The sequence below is a fragment of the Phocoena phocoena genome, chromosome 2 (assembly GCF_963924675.1).
Source record: "Phocoena phocoena chromosome 2, mPhoPho1.1, whole genome shotgun sequence".
In the NCBI taxonomy this organism is placed as follows: domain Eukaryota; kingdom Metazoa; phylum Chordata; class Mammalia; order Artiodactyla; family Phocoenidae; genus Phocoena; species Phocoena phocoena.
The window spans coordinates 175,283,836-175,303,028 of NC_089220.1; the positions used below are offsets into that span (position 1 = coordinate 175,283,836).

The window sequence follows — 19,193 nt, forward strand, 5'->3', positions numbered from 1 at the left end:
AGCTTTTAACGCTTTCTAAATGCCTTGTGTCTGCAGTGTTTTTAAAAAGGCGCTGAGCTCTTGAATTTGAGATGCAGCTACAGTTGAGGGTAAAGGGCTTCTGTTGAATGATGACTTGCAAAAGTATGTTCTTCGGCGTAGGACTTACAGCTTGCTTTACGGGCCGCATGTCTGTCTATTTAGCCTTATAGCCTCGTACGACATCTTGCCCTGAGCTAAATTAAGAGTTTCGGCAGTTAATACTGAATCGTGGAATATTGGTACTAGGTTAACATTTACAAAAAAATATTTTTCAGAAAGGAACTCAGTGTGAACTAATCAATTCATAGTCGTGTTTATTCTGAAGCTTTTATTTTGGAGTCTTCCATCGCCGAATGACACATTTAATTTTTACAACAGGTATTAGAAATTGAGATTCTTTTTAAAATTTCTACCATTTCAGCGTAAAATTGTAGATGATGTTCCAAACCATCGTCAAAAAATGCAGAGCAAACTCTTCTGTATATAAACTGTACATAACACAAGGCACTATACATTCGGGGGCGATATTAAGGTAGAAAGGTGGATTCGCACAGATTCTTAAGAGCCTGTGCCTGGAAGTATAGGTTCTTTGTTCAACTTAGCACCGGAAGCAGCACTCGGAACGAGTCCGACTTAATGCTGAAGGAGGCGCCTCTGAACGTGGGTGAAGGTACGCGTTGGTGGCAGAACTAATTCAACAGAAGCAACTACCTTTTAATGTTATTTTGACACGAAAAAAACCCTTAAAAGTGAATGAATACGTATTGCTTTGTTAAATACATATTTGATTTATACGGTGTTTATATAAATATATATATATTTAGAATCCACAAACTATCAAAATAACAATTTATAAAGGGAACCGCTTAAAAAGTAATAACAGGCAGCGCTTAGCAGGACCAGGAGGGCAGTGCCGTGGCCTTCGCTGAGGACCCCCTGCGTGAGCGCGCGTGGGGCTGCGGATGCCTTATAAACATCGTCTGCTCAATCGTGGAAGGTGTGTTTCCAGAGAGTTTTCTGGAACATTTACAAAATGCACAACTCCCAAACAAGCAGGAGAGCTGATCGCTTCAGGTCTCGAAAACGCAGATGTAAAAATATTTTTTAAAGGACTAGCCATACCCCGCTTCCAAAAACAAAACACATCCATTTTCCTGGTCCAACAGTATTGAAAGTGACAACAGAGGTTTCCTCCAGCATCTCATGACTCAGAACAGACCTTTTGCTTTCTTCAGGTTCACCTGCTTCCAGGCAGGCAGTGCATTGTATTCGTCTCGGGTCATGTCTAGTGCAAACTGGAAGGAGGGAAAGAAACGCCCTGAGTGAAAGGACCCTCCGACAAGCCACGCATGCTGTGTTCAAATGCTGTCCCACCTGAAGAAGCGCTTACCTCGAAGTCCTCGTCGGTGAGATAAATCTCCAGCTTCAGAGGGTCAACTCCCTCGGGCAGGGGCCTGGCTAGGAGGTCAGCCAGTGGATAAATGGTTTTGCACAGCTTGGCTAAGACATCCTCCACCAGGGTGATCTGATTTGAAACTTCCGTGTCCTGGAGAAGAGGAGGGGGCAGAGAGGGGGACCTCCGTGTCCCACATCTGAACACGTTTCATCACGTGCCTGAAAACATGCCCCCCCGGCCCCCCGGCACGGCAGCCTGGAGACCCCGCTCAGGGAGACGAGGCTCTGAGATGCCATCTCACCTGCACGGCATTTCACATACATCAGGAGAAAGTTTAGGGACTATCACACGAGTGAGTTATCCAGAAGATGATTAAACGTGAAGTTGAAACGCTGGAAGCATGCAAATAATGGAACTTGTTTACAGATATTTAAAAACAGTTAACCTTAAAAGGAATCACCGCCTCCACCCCCTCAGACCCCATCTCTTAATGGTCAGTAGAAAAAGGAGGTAAGAAAATGCATCTAGAATTTGCTGGCGCTGAATTGAGGTCTTCTTTGTTTTGAAACCACTGTGTGCATTTCATCTGAACAGGTTATTCCGGGTGAACGAGCTTCCTCTGTTAAACCTGGTACCCCCCAGTGGGCCACCTCCTTTGGGTGGAGGTGTGTGTGGGGAATGATGTGAATTCAGCTGCATACAGACCAGGGATCGAGGGCGAGTGGCGGAGGGAACGCGTCAGAGATCGGGGCGCGCTTCTCCGAGTGTCCATGCCTCGGCTAGTTCGCCGGTGAAATGGGGTAAGAAGCAGCTGGATCTTAGTGGACTGTTGTGAAAATTAAAGGCGAAGCTGAGTGCGGTGTTCGGAGCAGTGCCTGGCACAGAGCGGCCCTTAGTGAATTCTCATCACGACCTGGCCGATGGCCCGCAGGCTGTACAGGACTCCCCAGAGCCCCCCGGCCAGCCCCCGGGGGTCTGCAGGGCACACGGGACAACGGCAGTGATTCATGTAATTGAACTTGGACCGCAGCAACGGGGCCTGTCGGCTCCCGGGCGGCCTGAGCCCCCGTCTGTGAAGGTCAAGTCCACTGGGCTCCAGGGAGCGAGCTTAGGGCCACCAGCAGAGATGAAGCAGGCCCTCTCCGTGGTCGAGAAGCGGCACACTTTTGCTGTTTGTTTAAACTTATCCAGACCTCCTATCAAATACCCCTCCACGTCATCTCTGCCAGGGAAGTGGCCCTCCTCCTACACAGTGAGAAAGTCTGAACGGAACAAACCTGTCTCCCGCAACACCAAAAATGCCCTTGGGATTGCTACTGCAAGCAGCGTTCAAAGCTCATACACTGAGAAATTGTACACAGCGGCAGTAAGCTTCCTCTTTTCGGTGCAGCTGGAAAGGGCAACGCTCTGGCTCATGACGAGCCATATCCCCCTCAGGACGGGCTCACAACACCTCCACTCCCTAACGCGGCCGAGCAGGGACTTCCCCACGGGCTTATTTCGCGTCTCCTCTGACCCAAGGTTGGGGTCTGAGACCCGGGGCGCTTTTGCGGTGCCTCATATGGACTCGGAGAAGCAGCGGATCTTCAGCTATAACAGGAGGAAGAGACGGCTGCTCCAAATTAATTAAACTCACCTTTGCGTTTAAGAGACAGAACGTAAGCCGTGTGTAGATTACTAAAATATGTCCACTGACTTCTCCTTAGGCCCCTCCTCTTCCTGAGCTGATTCTGCGAGACTGGTGAACGTGTTGTGACCAAGGAAACGTGTTCCCACGTGAGATGCAATTGGCTGCTTCTCCCAGGTGAGGTCCTCCCACAGCCCGGAAGGCAGGGGGCCCCCTGGACGGGGAAGGGGCGTGCTCACCATTTCTGTGATTTCTGCAATGTCTTCTCTGTGCTCCCAGCTGGGAAACATGTTGGTGAAGGTCAGGGGCTCCAGACCGGCGTGGATGAGGTAAGACTTGGGGGGCGGCTTCTTGAGGTTTTTTCCTGCGGTCACACAGAAGGCAGATGTCACAGACCCAGCATGGCCCCGATGGCCCTGGCTTTTCCCCTGTAATTTTTTCCGTTTGCATCTCTTGACTTAAGGGTTAAAATGGAAGTTATGCGTTTGTAGCCCCTCCCCGCCACGATGTTTACAAAAAATGTTAATTTCATGCGTGTGACTGTGGCTGAAATTGCATGGGATCGACCTGACTTTGAACTTGCTGAACCCAACAAACACTTCTGGGTCCCTGGATGGGAGAAAAGCAAGCCTCTCTGGCGTCTGGGTGGGACCGTCCCTCCTGGACTCACCTGTGAAGTATTCCTCTGATTGCCTAACCCAGCCTTGAGTTCGGTGTGAATTACCAGCTAATGGCAGCATTTTACAAGCTACTTTAGCTTAAACATTTGGTGGGAAGTTTATTAAGTTATTTTTTACGAAAGAGCTTTCCAAGAGAAAATCAGCTGTGTATATTCAGTAATACTAATCAATGAAATCTTAAAATTTCAGGTAAGAAATTAATCACTGGCATCTTCGTTTTATATAAAAGACCAGACGTTTTAGGTGGATGGTATAGTAGAAGAGCCATGAATTGACTTAGGTAAAACACTAAACAGAGTAACAGATGACAGAAAAGTTGCCATGGGGGGGCGCCCTCTACCCTCCGACGGGGGTGACACTGCGTGTGGACAGTGCGTGGATGGGGCCTGGTGTCCCACAGCATGATTGACCCTGAGTGCAGAAGGGTTTTAACCAGGCCAGGCATCCCACAACTCGGCCGTTAACCTCGAGGGTGACAGGTTATTCGGCCTCATAATATAAAAGAGAAAAATGATATTCACTAGTTTGTTGAAGCGGGGAGGGGCCAGATAGGGGGAGTGGGTTAAAAGGTACAAACTATTAGGTATAAAGTCTGCCACCAGGGTATACTGTACAACACCGGGAGTAGAGGCCAATATTCTATAATAAATATAAATGGAGTACAGCCTTTAAAAGTTGTGAATCACTACATTGTATACCTGTAACATAATATTCTACATCAACTCTACTTCAATTTAAGAAAGAGAAAAATGAAATCTCATTCATGCTGGCAGCTGAGAAAGTACTAATCTCAAAAGTAAAGCCTCAAAAGAGTTCAAGGGAAAGCAGTCGGTTTCGGGGCTGTCTGCCGGCTTTATCCAGGCTGCTGGCACCCGTGGAAAGGGAAGCGTGTATCCGGGCCGCCCCCCCCCCCCACCACCCGCCGCCGCCGCGGCCTCACCTCGGCAGTACTGCAGCACCGTCTCCATGGCGCTCTTCCGGTCCGAGGCCCAGCGGATGCGGGCGGAGCCGGTGATCTTGTTCTCCACGGGCCACCAGCCCTGCCAGAGGTACACCTCGTGGTGATTGTCAACAAGGAAAAGTGCTGCGAGGGCGGAGCAGAGCAGACGTCTAGTCAGGGGCTCTGCCCCACAGCGAACCGACGCCTCCCTCCCTGCCGCCTCGGTCAGTGCGAGAATCCACTTGGCAGGTAAACTCGGGGCCACAGGGAGGGTGCCCCCGATGTCTTGGCCCTTTGAACGGTGAAGCAGGAGATGCCTCGAGGCAGAGAGATGGCGTTGATGAGGTGGGCTCTTTCCTCCCTCTCCCCCCATTCCTTCCCCCTCTGCCCCTCCTGCAGCCGCCCTCTGGGTCCTGGCCGGTTGAGAAGAGTGGGACAGATGACACACGTGACCCCCAAGGGGTTGTCAGCGCCGCTGATCCCCAAAATGCGTACTGAAAGTACATCACGCTGGCCCTTGGGTCATCAGTGGTCATGCCCCACGTAGGACTGCTTTGCAGGCGATCTAAGTCCATGGTTCTTTCAGGGAGGAATGGGCTTTGGAAATCAAGTGTTGCCCCCTTTTCCCTTCAGCAGACCGTCAGCCTGACTCTTCCACGTGGTCAAGGGCTCTCACACCCGCCAGCCCAGCCCGCCTGAGTCCTTTCGTAGCCTGCATCTCAGAATTCTGAAAAGCCCAGCGGAGGCTGCCCCAGCTGAGCCGCAGGACGGAGAGGTCGGTAGCAGCCCCTTTTAAGACACTGGCCGACCGCGTGCACCATCGAGGTTTTAAGGTGGTGATCGGGGCTGCCAGGGTCCGGGAAGTTCCTGGTGCCGCTCCAGGCTCTTGTAATATGAGAGCAGAGATGCCGTGAGGCCGGGGCGGCCGACCTCAGCCTCAGCTGTCTCTACTGCCTGGTCTCTGGTGGCTGTGACTGTCCCACGACAAGAGCGCACAGCCTCTGCCTTGAGGTGGCAGTCAAGTGGGTACAGCCCTGACCTTGGAATCAGAAGACACGGGCCTTGGCCCTGCTGTGCAGCATGGCAGACACTGCTCTTTTGCTCACTCCACAGATACTCCCAACCCCCTGCTCCTTGGACTCTTGCAAGGTTCCCTTGCAGCTGGTGGGTGGCCATGGGACAGAGCTCTGGCCAGGGGGATGTAAATGGAAGTCTGCTGGGGGCTTCTGGGAAAGCTTTTGCTTTATCTGGTGAGAGAGAGACATGGCCATCATCATTGCCCTTTTCCCTACTCTTCCTTCTGTTTTGAACAGAAACATGATGGCTGGAGCAGGGGCAGCCACATGGAGACTATGAAGCAGCAAGCTGGAGGGAAGGCTGAGAGAACAGCAGAGACGCATGCCTGACACAGTTGCACTCAACCTACTCTTAACTGACGAATTTGGGTGAGTTGAGTAACTGAGGGTCAGTTTTTTACACTATAATATGTGACTGATGTCAACTTCCTTTGGGGGGGGAGGTGTGAGGATTAAATGAGATAATATAAAGATTAAGTGAGATAATATTAAGTGTACTTGGCAAATTAAAAACTGCTTACTAGATGCAAAAGTAAAAAGCCTTTTGGAAGGCGTGCCTTCTGCTGGCTCGGCACGACTACCCCCTTCTGTGGGCCATACCTGGTTGCGGGGCGCTGTACAGGTCTTCCTGCAGGAAGGGCATAGAATTGACCACAGAGGGGTCTCGGGCTGGATACATGAACTCGGTGGCTGAGAAGTCGCCAGAGGAGCTACTGAGGATGAACAGGCGGGGTGTGAAGTTAAAATTTCCAGGATCTTTGAAAGAAAAGAGAACAAAAGCTAAAGACAAAATATGCACCAAAGTAAATTCCAGGTGGATTGGAGAATTAATGTCTGTTAGACGTGAAATGATCAAAGCATTGTAAAGTGTAAAAAGAGGTGAGGTTTATCTGAACTTGGAGGTGGGGAAGGCCTTTTTAATCATAATTATGAAAGAAGTGTAATTCAAGGAGAAGAGATTTAGGCATAAATGAAAAATTACATTCTACAAAAAGCACCCCCAACCGAAGAAAACTAAAAGGCAAGTGACAAGATGGGAAATACGGAAACCTGTTAATATCCTTAGTAGTCTGTAAAGGAAGATAATAATGAAACAATAAATATCTAAAAAGTGTGAAGGCACAAAGAAAACATTCACCTAAACGGAAGTACAGATGGCTAAAAAATACATATAGAAAGCATTTAACATTCTAATTGAAAACATTAAATTACAGCAATTTCTACCATCAATGTTGGCAAACAGGAAAAAGTAACCGAGTGCATGATTGTGCTGTGAAACGCACGTCTGTAAACTGCTGGTGAGAGTGGCATTTGGCGCCAGTGTTCTGGGGACACTTGCTGATCTGTAAGGCTTTTATACTACCTTCAGCAAAGGAGATCGTGTCTAGGAATTTACCTTAACGAGAAATGAACGCAGTTGATTCTTTTGAAAATTATTTGCAACTTTATTATCGTTAGAGGAAAACTGGAAAGAACTCAGCTCTCCAACTCTAGGACACAGGCTAAGTAGAGAGTCGCAGATATACTCGTGAAATACCCTGCAGCCATTAAAAGTCTAAATATTAAAATCGGATTTGGGAAATTGTTCACAATAAATTAAAGGGAAAAAGCAGGTTGCAAAACAGTGTGTATGAAGAATGCTATCCAGATTTTATTTTAAAAAATAAGTATTTACTGCATAAGGAAATGTTAATTCTGGTTCGCATCTTTGGAAGACGTCATTATAAGGATCTTATTTTTTCTTAGTTTCTTTGTACTTTCAAACATTGCCCACCGTCAACATGCGGGACAGTTAACCCCTGAACAACACAGGTTTGAACTGTACACACAGGTCCAATACGTGGAGAGTTTTCAACAAATATATTGGAAAAATGTTTTGGAGATTTGTGACACTGAAGAAAACCTGCGGGCAAACCGAATAGCCTAGAAATATTGAAAAAAGTAAGAAAAGTTAGGTATGTCATGAATGCATCAAACATACGTAGATACTAGCCTGTCCTTACATAGGCATGAGGTGATAGTTGAAATAAAATGTGTTAGTTTTCTTACTGTTTTATACCTTCGCTTTCAGAGAATTACATTACCGTACAGTATGCCTCTCTCTAATTGGGGAAGCTGTGTATCAGCCTATCATGACGGGTAAGTGATTTTTATAAAAACGTAACAATGTTTCCGGTACTTTATTATGAAGGGGACTGTAACACCGTATGCCATAAAAATGTTATAACTGTTCATTAGTGCATAGGCTGGGCTGCTGCGAGGCAATTGTATCAGGGACACTGGCCGACTGTAAAGTAATCACATTGCTGCTGCTTCGTTTACACCTGTATATAGGAATTTCTTTTTCACGTTATCTTTTCTTTTTTTTTGTTTAACATCTTTATTGGCGTATAACTGCTTTACAATGGTGTGTTAGTTTCTGCTTTATAACAAAGTGAATCAGTTACACATATACATAGAGGGAAGAGATATGGGAACATACGTGTATCTTCACTTTTGATGTCTAGTGTTAGTAATACGTATAACATCTATAGTGTTTTGTATCATCTAAGAATATTGATGTAGGTACTGACAAATGATTCATTTCGTAAACATGATGGAAATTTACGTTATCGATAAATACGATACAGTAATGTAATTCCTCTTCCTTATGATTGTCTTAACATCTGCTTTTCTCCAGCGTACTTTATGGTAAGTATTTAATACATATAACCTGCAAACTGTATGTAACTCTTTATGTTCTCGGTAAGGTTCTCGGTCAGCAGTGGGCTGTGAGTAGAGAAGTTTGGTGGGAGTTATAAGTTACATGTGGATTTTCGACTGTGTGTGTGTGTGTGTGTGTGTGTGTGTGTGTGTGTGCGCGCGTGTGCGCATGCGGGGTTGGCCCTTAACCCCCATGTTGTTCAAGGGTCAACTGTACTTTAAAAACCTATGTAAAAGTTTGTAAAAGCTGAGAAGGCAGTATGGTGGTGCGGTCATGAGGACATCCCGCTGTTATCCAACCCGGGCAAGCTGGTTAACCACCCCAGGCCTCAGTTTCCCCATCGGTGACCAGGGCAGCTTGTTGGGTTGTGAGCACTGAGTGAGTGAACGTCCAGCAGGTGTTTAGACAGGGCCTGGCCTGCCTTAACGGCTTAGTGATCGTTCGCTTTCTTTCCGATGTTATTCTGCACGTATGTCGACCTGTATCTTGTGTATTTAAAGACAAGACCGACCCACTCTCTCACTTAAACCCCACTGTTTCCCTGCAGCCTGGACGCCGGCTACACCGAGAGTGTCTTGTTCCAGAGGTTCACGCTGTGCTCAGCTCGCCTCCTGGAATCTCCCCCCTCCTTCACTTCTGTCCAAGCCACACCTACACCTCCAGGGCTCCGGTACGTGCTGTCTTCCACGGAGCCCTGTGTGATTTTCTCCTGGAGGAAGAAGTCTTTCTTTCTTAGCTCTCCACCTCTGTCACCCGTAGCTATTTTCTGACACACGCGGCTTCTCCTTGGCATCACGATCAGCCTTACGCATCGTTCAGCCTCCTTGTTGGCCCCAGAGGCGTCGGCCTGGGCGCGGCTCCCGCGTAAACGCGCGCCGAGAGAGCCGGGGCGCCGGGGCCGGGGGTTACCTTGGAGCATGCAGTCGTAGGCCTTCCGGTCCCTCCTGCCCAGGGCGCCCCAGAATCCCGGGGGCTCCGATCCTTCGTCACACTCGTGAACCGCCACTTTGCTGCTGCAGTGCAGCCCCGCCTCCAGGGGACACCTGCACGAGACCCGAGAGTGAGGGCGGCCCAGAGCCAGACCTGCAGACCGGTCCCCCGCTCGCTCCCACTCTCTAACGAGAACAATTCTTGTAACGAATCAAAACCCGCTCTGTGCTACCTGAGTGTGCGCGGCAGGGAGGGGCCGGCTTACAGAGAAGCCGTGACGTTCCTCGGCCCGGGGCTGGGTGTGGCGCCTCGCACGGCCCTGGTCCCTAGATCTGTGCGTGACTTCAGGCGGCGGCTCGTAAGTGTTCGTTACTCATTTTGTTTTTTCTCAGGGGTCCAGGGGCGAACCTGATGGGCCTCAGTGCCATGTGAGACCTGGCTGAACCCTGTCTGTCTATCATCTAGCTTGCTGGCTCTCAGAATGACGACGGGAGATGAAGCATCTCGCTTCACAGCTGTCCACAACGGAAAGGTGCCCCCCGCCCCCGCCCGCTCTCCACGTGCGCTGGGTCACGTGTGTGCCGTCGGGGAAGCAGACCCTGACCGCACCGCTTTGGTGCCCAGAGAATGAATTTTACCAGATGGCACCTGGTGGGGTGTGGCCCCGGGAGACTCTTCCTTTCCACTGTACGGGTGTCACCAAGGTCCTCCCAGGTCTCAGCTCGAGGGGGCACTGGGCTCTTTGGCTGCCCGGGATGCACAGAGGCACCTGGGCAGGTGGTGGGCGGCACAGCTTCTTCTGGGCTCTCCCCGCCTTCCCCTCCCCAGGGTGGGTCCTCACCTAGCGCTGTCACGGTGTGCTGTCTCTGGGTCGTGGGCACCTGTGGGTGCCTGTCTGGGAAAGGAAGGGCCCCCAGCACTCGGGCAGCTGCCTCGGATGCTGGGAAACACACTTGTCCCCGAAGGAGGGGGCGTTCCTCGGTCTGACACAGTGGGTGGTCTCCCAACTGTCTTTGGCTAAATGCCCTTAAACCTTCCACTGCTCTGATACAACCAACTCTGCTCCCCTAAATATTTGAAATTTGCTCTCTTTAAATAGCCAAGGACTCCAGGTTGACAATTCAAAAGCCAAATCACACCTTCAGAGAAGCTGCTGGGGGTCCTGTGCCGTTTACGGAGGCAGGTAAGTCCTCAGGAAGCGGGGAGGCCCTCACGGGGGAGAGGTTTGGGCTGGACACGTGTCACATGAACTTGGACCTTCAGGGCCCCTGACCACGTGGGGCTCAGCTCCCCACGTTGAGTCCCTCTGGGCACACGGGGCGTCCACGGGGACCTCAGGACCCTTAGCCTGCACCCGGGAAGCCCCTGGGAGAGGTGCTCACACACACGGCACTCACTGTTCCTTGATTTTATTGGCCGCGGTCCTTCCGACCTCCTTCGTGTGGGCCTGGGCTTTGCATCCGTGCCATAGGTAGATGAGGGCTTTGTGGACGTTGAGGACGACCATGGACGTCCTGGACCTCAGGCTGCTGCAGTGACAGGCCACCTCCAGCAAGTTCCCTTCCACGGGCACTTCTCCGCGCACGCAGTACAGCCTCCACTCGCCTGCAGGGGGCACCGGTGGCACAGTCAGGACGTGGCGGCGCGGGGAGGGGGCCTGGAGGGAAGGGGAGCCTGCAGGGCAGCCCACGCCCCGCCTCCTTTCTGTGTCTGGAGGGGCAGGTGGAGGCGAGGCCAGGCTGCGGTCTTTCTGAGTCCCGGGAAGCCCCTTTTGTTGAGTTATAGTTAGAAGCAGGCTGCCCGGAGTGCACGATGCAGAAAAACCAGTTTTACATAATTTATTTATAAAGATCTAGGTAAGTCATAACAGGCATATTTTTTAAGAGGCTCTGAAACTATGATTTCTTTTTTGTTTTTTGGATGCTGGTCAACAAAAATCTCATAATTTAGAAGAGATCACTGGTTTTTTTTTTTTTCCCCCTCCAGGATCCAGTTTAAGGTCGAGTCATCTTGCGGCCTCCTTCATGCAAAGCTGCTTTCTGAAGGCAACTCCGTGGAAGGAAGGGGGAGAGAGGCACCCAGGAAGCTGATTTATAAGGCAGACATCAGGAGGCCTTCGCTCGTCAGGCCGCAGCTACGTGAAGAGTTACTCTAAAGCCCACGCCTATAAAAATACCTTCCCGGAGAGGAGAACAGAGTCGAATTCCAGCAGCAAAAGTGACTCACTCTGTGCGTTGTCTTCCTCCTCCTCCCGTCTCCCGGAGTGGACCACCATCCCTCCCTGGAAACACTGCAGAAAACAGGGGGGCTCCTTGCCCTGCAGGACCTGGACCTTCCGATTTAAACACATTATAGTGAGCCACGTGTCCTGGTTTTGGGGAGTCATAAAAATAACACGTGCCTGTTGTCGAAAATCTGAAAAATACTGAGAAGTACAAATAAAAGCCACTGATACTACTGTGATTTATCGAGAACGCTACTACAGTTCTGGCGTGTAGCTTTCCTATAATACAAAGTATTTTTCAGGTATACATTTTTCCCAAATAGTATCGCTGTTTTTTATGTTGCTTTATCCCCAGATTTCCTTCAGCTGACGTTTTTCTGTCATCACGTAAGATTCTTAACGTGAATTTTGATATTTTAATGGTCGTGTTCCACGGTACGGATATAACGTGATTAATAATTTAAACATGTTTTTAATAAAGAAAATCTCTCAGCAGTGAGAATGACTAATCACTGACTTAGTGACTCCGGGGAAAGGAACTGTCTCTTGCAGGCTCTGGTCCACTCACAGGGCCTGTCACTCCGCGGCGCCTCCGTCAACACAACAGTCACACGTCGGCGTGAGACGCAGCTAACAGGAACGTACGTAGGGCCGAGTCAGCTGACTCTCACTTTGCCAAGGTCTATCCCCTTAGACAAGGAAGTGTTTACTGAGCCTGGCGGTCGGGGAGCGTTGAAAGGTAGGACACATTTCTCACCATGAGTTAAAACTTATCTCAGGGCCCCTTCTGTGTCATTAAGAGCCATCCTGTGGCAGTGTTTTCTATTTCTGCAGTGATTTTTTCCATCCGTTGGATTGTTAAAAAAAATTAAATGCTCCAATTAGATTAAGACTCAGAACTCTAAGGATGATTTTGAAGGCAAGATAAAACATACTCGTTCACAGCCTTTACGAGAAAAAGAGGGGAAAAAAAGAGTTGAAATGATCCACTATGAGGAATAAATGAACAACTGTTTGTCCCTGAAAGCTATTTGGAAAATACAGTCCATAGTGGAACATGTGCATTAAACACTTTTTAGGGAAGAGGACTGGTTCTTAGGAACCTGGAAGGCTGAGTGAGTGTGGATCTATTTCTGGAGAAAATTCCTCTGTTCTCTTTCCTGATGTTAGTTTTAACTATTCATCCAAGACAGTAAAAGGATCTGCACAGGGTGTTATGGTCCCCCAAACCCCAGAGTTAACTCTTAATTACTGGTAATAAAGGAAGGGACAAAACATTAAAAAGAAATGCTTTCAAAACCTTGACTTGGGGTAGTGGTACCTGCCAGGCGTCATGCAGGCCCTGGGGTTATAACGGTGGGTAAGACCAGGACAGACAGAGTCTCTTTCATGCTCACGGGGAAGACAAAGAATAAAATAAGTAAACAAAATGAATGTTGTTTTACGTAGGTATAAGTGCTATGAAAAAATAAAGCAGAGCGAAGGGACAGAGAAGGACGGGAAAATGGGGAGGGATGTGGATAAAACATGGAGGCGACATTCAAACAGAAACCCGAATCGTGTAAGGTTTCAGGGGGAGTGTTCCAGGCCGCGGAATCAGTGCAAAGGCCCTGGGGTGGGGGGGGGGGGCGGAAAGAGGTGTGTCTAGGAACTGCAAGGAGGTGGGAGTGGCCTGACCAGGTGCAAGAAGAGGGAGGTTGGAGCGGGGTGCAGGGCTGACCCCCGGGGAGACCCTCGGATGGTAGTCCGAGTGTGATGAAGGACAAGGAGGGGCACCATCTGACGTTTCCTAGAAAAATCACTCAGGCTGCTGTGAGGAACGCAGATGGTGGGCGGACTCGATGTTTACATCAGTCCCTGATACCTCCTTAGGATGGGTTTGTGTAAGTGGAATCACTGATCAAAGTGTATGAGCATCTCAAGGTTCCTAAGCCGTGGTTGCTTTCAGGATGGGTAGTTTACACTTCTCAGTGGAAGCAGGCACGGGCACCCATCCTACTGAATCCCTGCCAGCCCTGGATCTGTTCTTTAAAAACCTCCGCCATTTGAGGCGTGGAAAATGGCATCTCTTTGTTTTAGTTCCTTGATGATCAGTCCAGTGGAAACTTAAGATAAAAACCACCCATGGGCTCCCTGCACTTGTTTTGTGGATTTACTATTTGCAGGTGTACTTTAAGGTCCTATGGCGAGAGGTCTGCCTTCCTGGTGAGGGGGTGGGGAGATGAAAGATGAGGCAGACCCTGACACCTGGAGAAGCCAGACCAGGACTAAAGGGGCTTTGGACGATACTGTCTTTGTGTTTAGGGGACCAGGCCACACACCCTCCGGCTCCCGGAAAGGCCAGCTCCCTCATTTCCGGCGCATCTGCCTCCAGGACTTACCTGGGCTCCCCTTTCCTCGTCCAGCTGCACCGTCATCAGAGCCGACGTGCCCTTCTCACTCACAGTCGACTGCCGGCCTTGCCAGAAGAAGTAGACACGCTTCTCTTTGCCGACCACCCTGACCGGGTGCTCGCCCTTCTGCCGACTTCCCACTGCGGACACACACGAGAGCAGAGGGCGGGGTGAGCAGCAGGCAAAGCCCAAGGAGAGCCAGTGCCAGCTCAGGCCTCCAGGCCCTGTGAGGATGGACAGTAGAGGCGCAGCGCTGGGGAGAAAAGGCATTCACAGCTGGAGGGAACGTCGATCGTGGCTTCGGAGGAGAGAGAAACCGCCTTTCTTCTAGCGAACGGATCCTGAGCCTCCAAACTGGAGAAAAATGATCTCCAGGGCCCTCCTGATACCCTAAGACAAACACCTGTCATCCTGGGGGAGGTGGCAGACCATCCAAGTGTGTGACAGAGAAAAGTGGGGACGCCAGAGCAGGGTCAAGGGCTCCCGAAGACACAGACGCATTTTCCACATTACACCATCCTTTGGCAGAAGATTAGCTGGGGGAGGAAAGACACTGCAAACGACTGCTGGGCCAGCTTTAAGCACGAAGGGGAAAATGCAGTCTGCTAAGACTATTCTAGTAAAAAAAACCGCTTTGAAGTCTCCAAGTTGTGTCAGAAAGGGGAGAGAGAAATTGCTGACCTATGGCTTTCACAAAATAATCTGGGATTTAAATGATATCGGCCACCAGGGCTGTAGCCAGGATTAAGGGCTGGTTATCCTCACTGTCTGGGACCTCGCAGGCACTGGATACATGTCAGCAGCACACAGAACACAGACCCCACTGAAGGGCAGTCACGGAAAGTTCTTTGGGCAAGTGGTCGTTTCAGATGGTATTTCAGACCCCAAACTGCAACCTTTAGGAGTAGATCTCTCTCCAGATTTCTCTCATTTCTTCATTCAGCAGATACTTACTGAGCACCTACTATGTGCCAAGGACTCTTCAGGATACTGGGGCCACGGCACTGAGCAAGGCAGCTTCGGAGGGTGGGAAGCGCCGTGAGGAAAAGACGGGATGTGACACGGGGCGGGGGAGGGCTGCTGCGAGTGCCTGGTGGGGGAAGGCCTTTCCGAGGAGGTGCGTGAGCAGAGGCCCGAGTGGCAGCGACCATGGGGCAGAGCCTTCTAGGCCGAGTGGCATCCGGAGACTAAGTTCTTGACTCAGATGCCCGGGCGGCCCCAGGTGGGGTCAACCCAGGGAGGATGCAGGTGGCTATGGTACCCACGCGTGTTAACAATCAAAAATAATAACTGGGGCTTCCCTGGTGGCGCAGTGGTTAAGAATCTGCCTGCCAATGCAGGGGACACGGGTTCGAGCCCTGGTCCAGGAAGATCCCACATGCCGTGGAGCAACGAAGCCTGTGCACCACAACTACTGAGCCTGCGCTCTAGAGCCCGCGAGCCACAACTGCTGAGCCCATGCACCACAACTACTGAGCCCACATGCCACACCTACTGAGCCTGTGCTCTACAGCCCATGAGCCACAACTACTGAGCCCGCGCGCCTAGAGCCCGTGCTCCGCAACAAGAGAAGCCACCGCAATGAGAAGCCCACACACCGCAACGAAGAGTAGCCCCCGCTCACTGCAACTAGAGAAAGCCCGCGCAGCAGTGAAGATCCAACACAGCCAAAAATAAATAAAATAAATTAATTTAAAAAAAAAAGAAGAACTGGATCCCCTGGTTCTATACGACCTCAGTCCTCCTCAGCTCCAGTCCCACTGACAAAGTCACAGCTGTCTTGAGGTTTGAAGGTAAGAAGAAAGTTCATTGTTTTCAAGTTCTTAAGAGGTTGGGGGCCATACTTAGGTGATATTTTTTGCGGGGGCCCTTTATCAAAGTCCTCTAGAACAATTTTCACAAATGATTATGAGAATTCTTAAAGGACTCTGACCAAGCTCAGCCCTTAGTGCCTTCTACTGTGAACCTGAAGCGGTCAAGCCTGTGTAGTCTGAAGTGGGCAAAGTGAACAGGAACCATCCAGGAATAGGTACATGTCCACTGTTAACCTGGAAGCCACTCCACTGAAACTTCCGCTAACTTAGGTAGGAACAAACGCTTACCTTTGATTAGCAATCCCGCACTCTCATGTCAACTAGATTACTGGGGAGAGATATGCATGAAACAGATGACAGATCACAGCAGCTGACACGTATCTTGGAATTGGGGAGCACTTTGTGTAAATATACATTCACGCTTGAATAACCAACCAATGTTTTACATCCTGACATTCAAAAATGGGCTTGTGTGTATATACCTAAAATAGGATAGTTCCTCAAAAATATCCCATGAAAGTTTTCATGAATTTTCCTTGCAGTTTTCTTCAGCACACCCCAACTTTAATCCTATGTACAACTTACTTTTTGACTCATTTCTTTCGTTTTAATTTTAGCAAATCAAAGGCTAAGCTATATAGTAACAGCTGCTGGGCTATCATCTTTGCGGCCTGGCCCCGAGGCCGCATTGAGCGTGTCACTGCATCCCGCCGTCCACCCTGCTTTCAAGAGGAAGTTCACCGCCAGCAGCTGCGTTTACGAAGTAACAGAAAACCGAGGTACGAAGAGCGAGCTGCTCTTGGCGCCGTCTTGCAGCCGGACCCCATTTACCGACCCCCTACTACAGGAACTTGGCCCCTGGATGGCGCTCCAGCGTGGCCTGACGCAGTGTCTCTGGGTGCCCAGAGCTGCCTGTCTGCTGACCCTGGGGGGACACGAGTCACACCCTGCAGCGCCTGAGGCAGCCTCTGGGGCAGGACACTGACCACCGGGGCCTCTGGGCTCCCTAGTCTGGGGGCCACAGTTCACTTCCCAAGAGCAGGCTGCCCGGCATCTGCCGAGAGGGCGACTGCGCTGTGTCCCCCGGGACTGCTGTCTGCTGGGCCCGCCCCAGAGGGGCCCCGGGCTCAGCCCCGTTGGCAGGTGCGGCCCCTGTGGGGTCTGAGCAGCGTGAGGGCTGGACCAGCTGACACCGCGGGGCCGGGGCTTCCGTGACGACCATGGGGCAGCTGCGGGTGCCATCGGGCCGCGCTTTTCTGCCCCCCGAGGGACGGCCTGGAATCTGAGCGCTGCCCGGCCTCACTTAATCCTCCGCAGCTGGGCCTGGTCAAAGCTGTCACTTCGCCCATTACGGAGCTGCTGGATCAGGCCGTGACACGTACCTTGTGTTCGCCGGGGAGAAATACAGCAAGCATTTGCCTGGGTCAGATCAGCGCTTCTTAGGGGTCTCCAAGTAAATCGTCAAGGAAGACCTCAGAAACCTGAGATGTTTTTAAAATTCATTCATTTTCATATTGTTTTAGTCATCCTTTCACTGACCATGACTTCTTGTTTTATATCTAACAGCTGAGGTACGGAAACGACTGAATTTCGAACTGTAGTGCCCAGCGTGGTTTTGTAAAACGCCAAGTCCCCTCACTTCCTGTATCTTAAGGAGGAGAACGCTGGGTGCAGGTCCACGACACCAACGGTCAGTAGATCTTTCCCCACTAAATTCTCTCTTATCCGCTGGGTGCAGGTCCACGACACCAACGGTCAGTAGATCTTTCCCCACTAAATTCTCTCTTATCCGCTGGGTGCAGGTCCACGACACCAACGGTCAGTAGATCTTTCCCCACTAAATTCTCTCTTATCCGCTGGGTGCAGGTCCATGACACCAACGGTCAGTAGATCCTTCCCCACTAAATTCTCTCTTATCCGCTGGGTGCAGGTCCACGACACCAACGGTCAGTAGATCCTTCCCCACTAAATTCTCTCTTATCGTCTTTGTTGCCAAGCGGTGCAGCTCCGTACGCAGCTTGCCAACTCTGCACACGCTCAGCAGAGCCTAAACCCGCAACAGAGGCCCTCTGCGGACTGCTGTCGTTTGGGGTGGGTCCACGTCATCTGTCCGATCTTCAGGTTCAGTGCAGGAACTATGCACTGGCTGCTGGAAACGTCAGCGACGATGATTTCCTGTAGCCTCACGTAAGTAAGCGGTCGGCTCTGCGCTAAACACCACGCACCAGATCCTAGGACCCTGCGGGCTGGGTCTTAGAAGCTCTGTTTTCCAGGTGAGAAAACCGAGGCTCAGACAGGTTAAGTCGCTTTCCCCAAGTTGCACAGCTGGCACTTGGGGCCTGAGAGAAGACTGAGACCCAGGCTATAAGGCCTCCTTGGGTAGAAAAAGGGGCTTTTAGTGTCCAGCCCTGTTCTCTCCTAGCCGTGTGACTGCAGGGGGCGTTCCTTAATCTTGGTGTCTTGTTCCTCTCCTGAGAAGTTGGCGAAAGGACAGAACACATCCCGTGGAGCCTCCGTGAGGCACTCACCTAGCGCGGGTGGTGAAGCCCAGAGTGGTGCCTCTAGGCCCGCGGTCCGCCTCCCCACCCGCGATGCCTGCCCATCGGCGGCTGGGCTTTCCCACAGCCACCAGATCCTATTCAGGGAACGGAGCTCTCCTACCCCAGCAGGAGGCAAGCACCTCTTCCATACTTGCCCCCCGTCATTTATACCGTATGCTTCTGGAAGGCAGGGCCAGGAATATTTACTGACACCCAAAAAAAGGGTCTTATTCCTTAAACATAAGACCGTAAAACTCCTAGAAGAGAACACAGGCAAAACATTCTCTGGCATAAATCGTACCAATGTTTTCTTAGGTCAATCTCCCAAGGCAATAGAAATAAAAGCAAACATAAACAAATGGGACCTAATCAGACGTACAAGCTTTTGAGCAGCAAAGGAAGCCATCAACAAAACGAAAGACAGCTATGGACTGGGAGGAAATATTTGCAAACGATGTGACTGACGAGGGCTTAATTTCCAAAATATACAAAGAGCTCATACAACTCAACAACAACAAAAAATCAGCAACCCAATTGAAAAACGGGCAGAAGACCTAAATAGACATTTCCCCAAAGAAGACATACAGGGCTTCCCTGGTGGTGCAGTGGTTGAGTCCGCCTGCTGATGCAGGGGACACGGGTTCGTGCCCCGGTCCGGGAGGATCCCACGTGCCGCGGAGCGGCTGGGCCCGTGAGCCGTGGCCGCTGGGCCTGCGCGTCCGGAGCCTGTGCTCCGCAACGGGAGAGGCCACGGCGGTGAGAGGCCCGCGTACCGCAAAAAAAAAAAAAAAAAAAAAGACATACAGATGGCCAACAGGCACATGAAAAGATGCTCAACATGGCTAATT

General features: G+C 50.6%; 1 protein-coding gene across 1 annotated transcript in view; it reads right to left on the reverse strand.

The window, feature by feature from the left end:
• Positions 1–326: 326 nt before the first annotated feature.
• SVIL (supervillin) overlaps positions 327–19,193 on the reverse strand; it is a 101,910-nt gene continuing 83,043 nt past the window's right edge. Inside the window, exons 25-33 of the mRNA XM_065873054.1 lie at positions 13,980–14,131; positions 11,601–11,706; positions 10,772–10,979; positions 9,354–9,487; positions 6,341–6,496; positions 4,665–4,808; positions 3,284–3,408; positions 1,412–1,567; positions 327–1,316 (exon numbers count right to left, since the gene is read on the reverse strand). Coding sequence (XP_065729126.1) covers positions 1,230–1,316; positions 1,412–1,567; positions 3,284–3,408; positions 4,665–4,808; positions 6,341–6,496; positions 9,354–9,487; positions 10,772–10,979; positions 11,601–11,706; positions 13,980–14,131 — 1,268 coding nt within the window. The 3' untranslated portion in view covers positions 327–1,229. The remainder of the gene's footprint in view (positions 1,317–1,411; positions 1,568–3,283; positions 3,409–4,664; positions 4,809–6,340; positions 6,497–9,353; positions 9,488–10,771; positions 10,980–11,600; positions 11,707–13,979; positions 14,132–19,193) is intronic.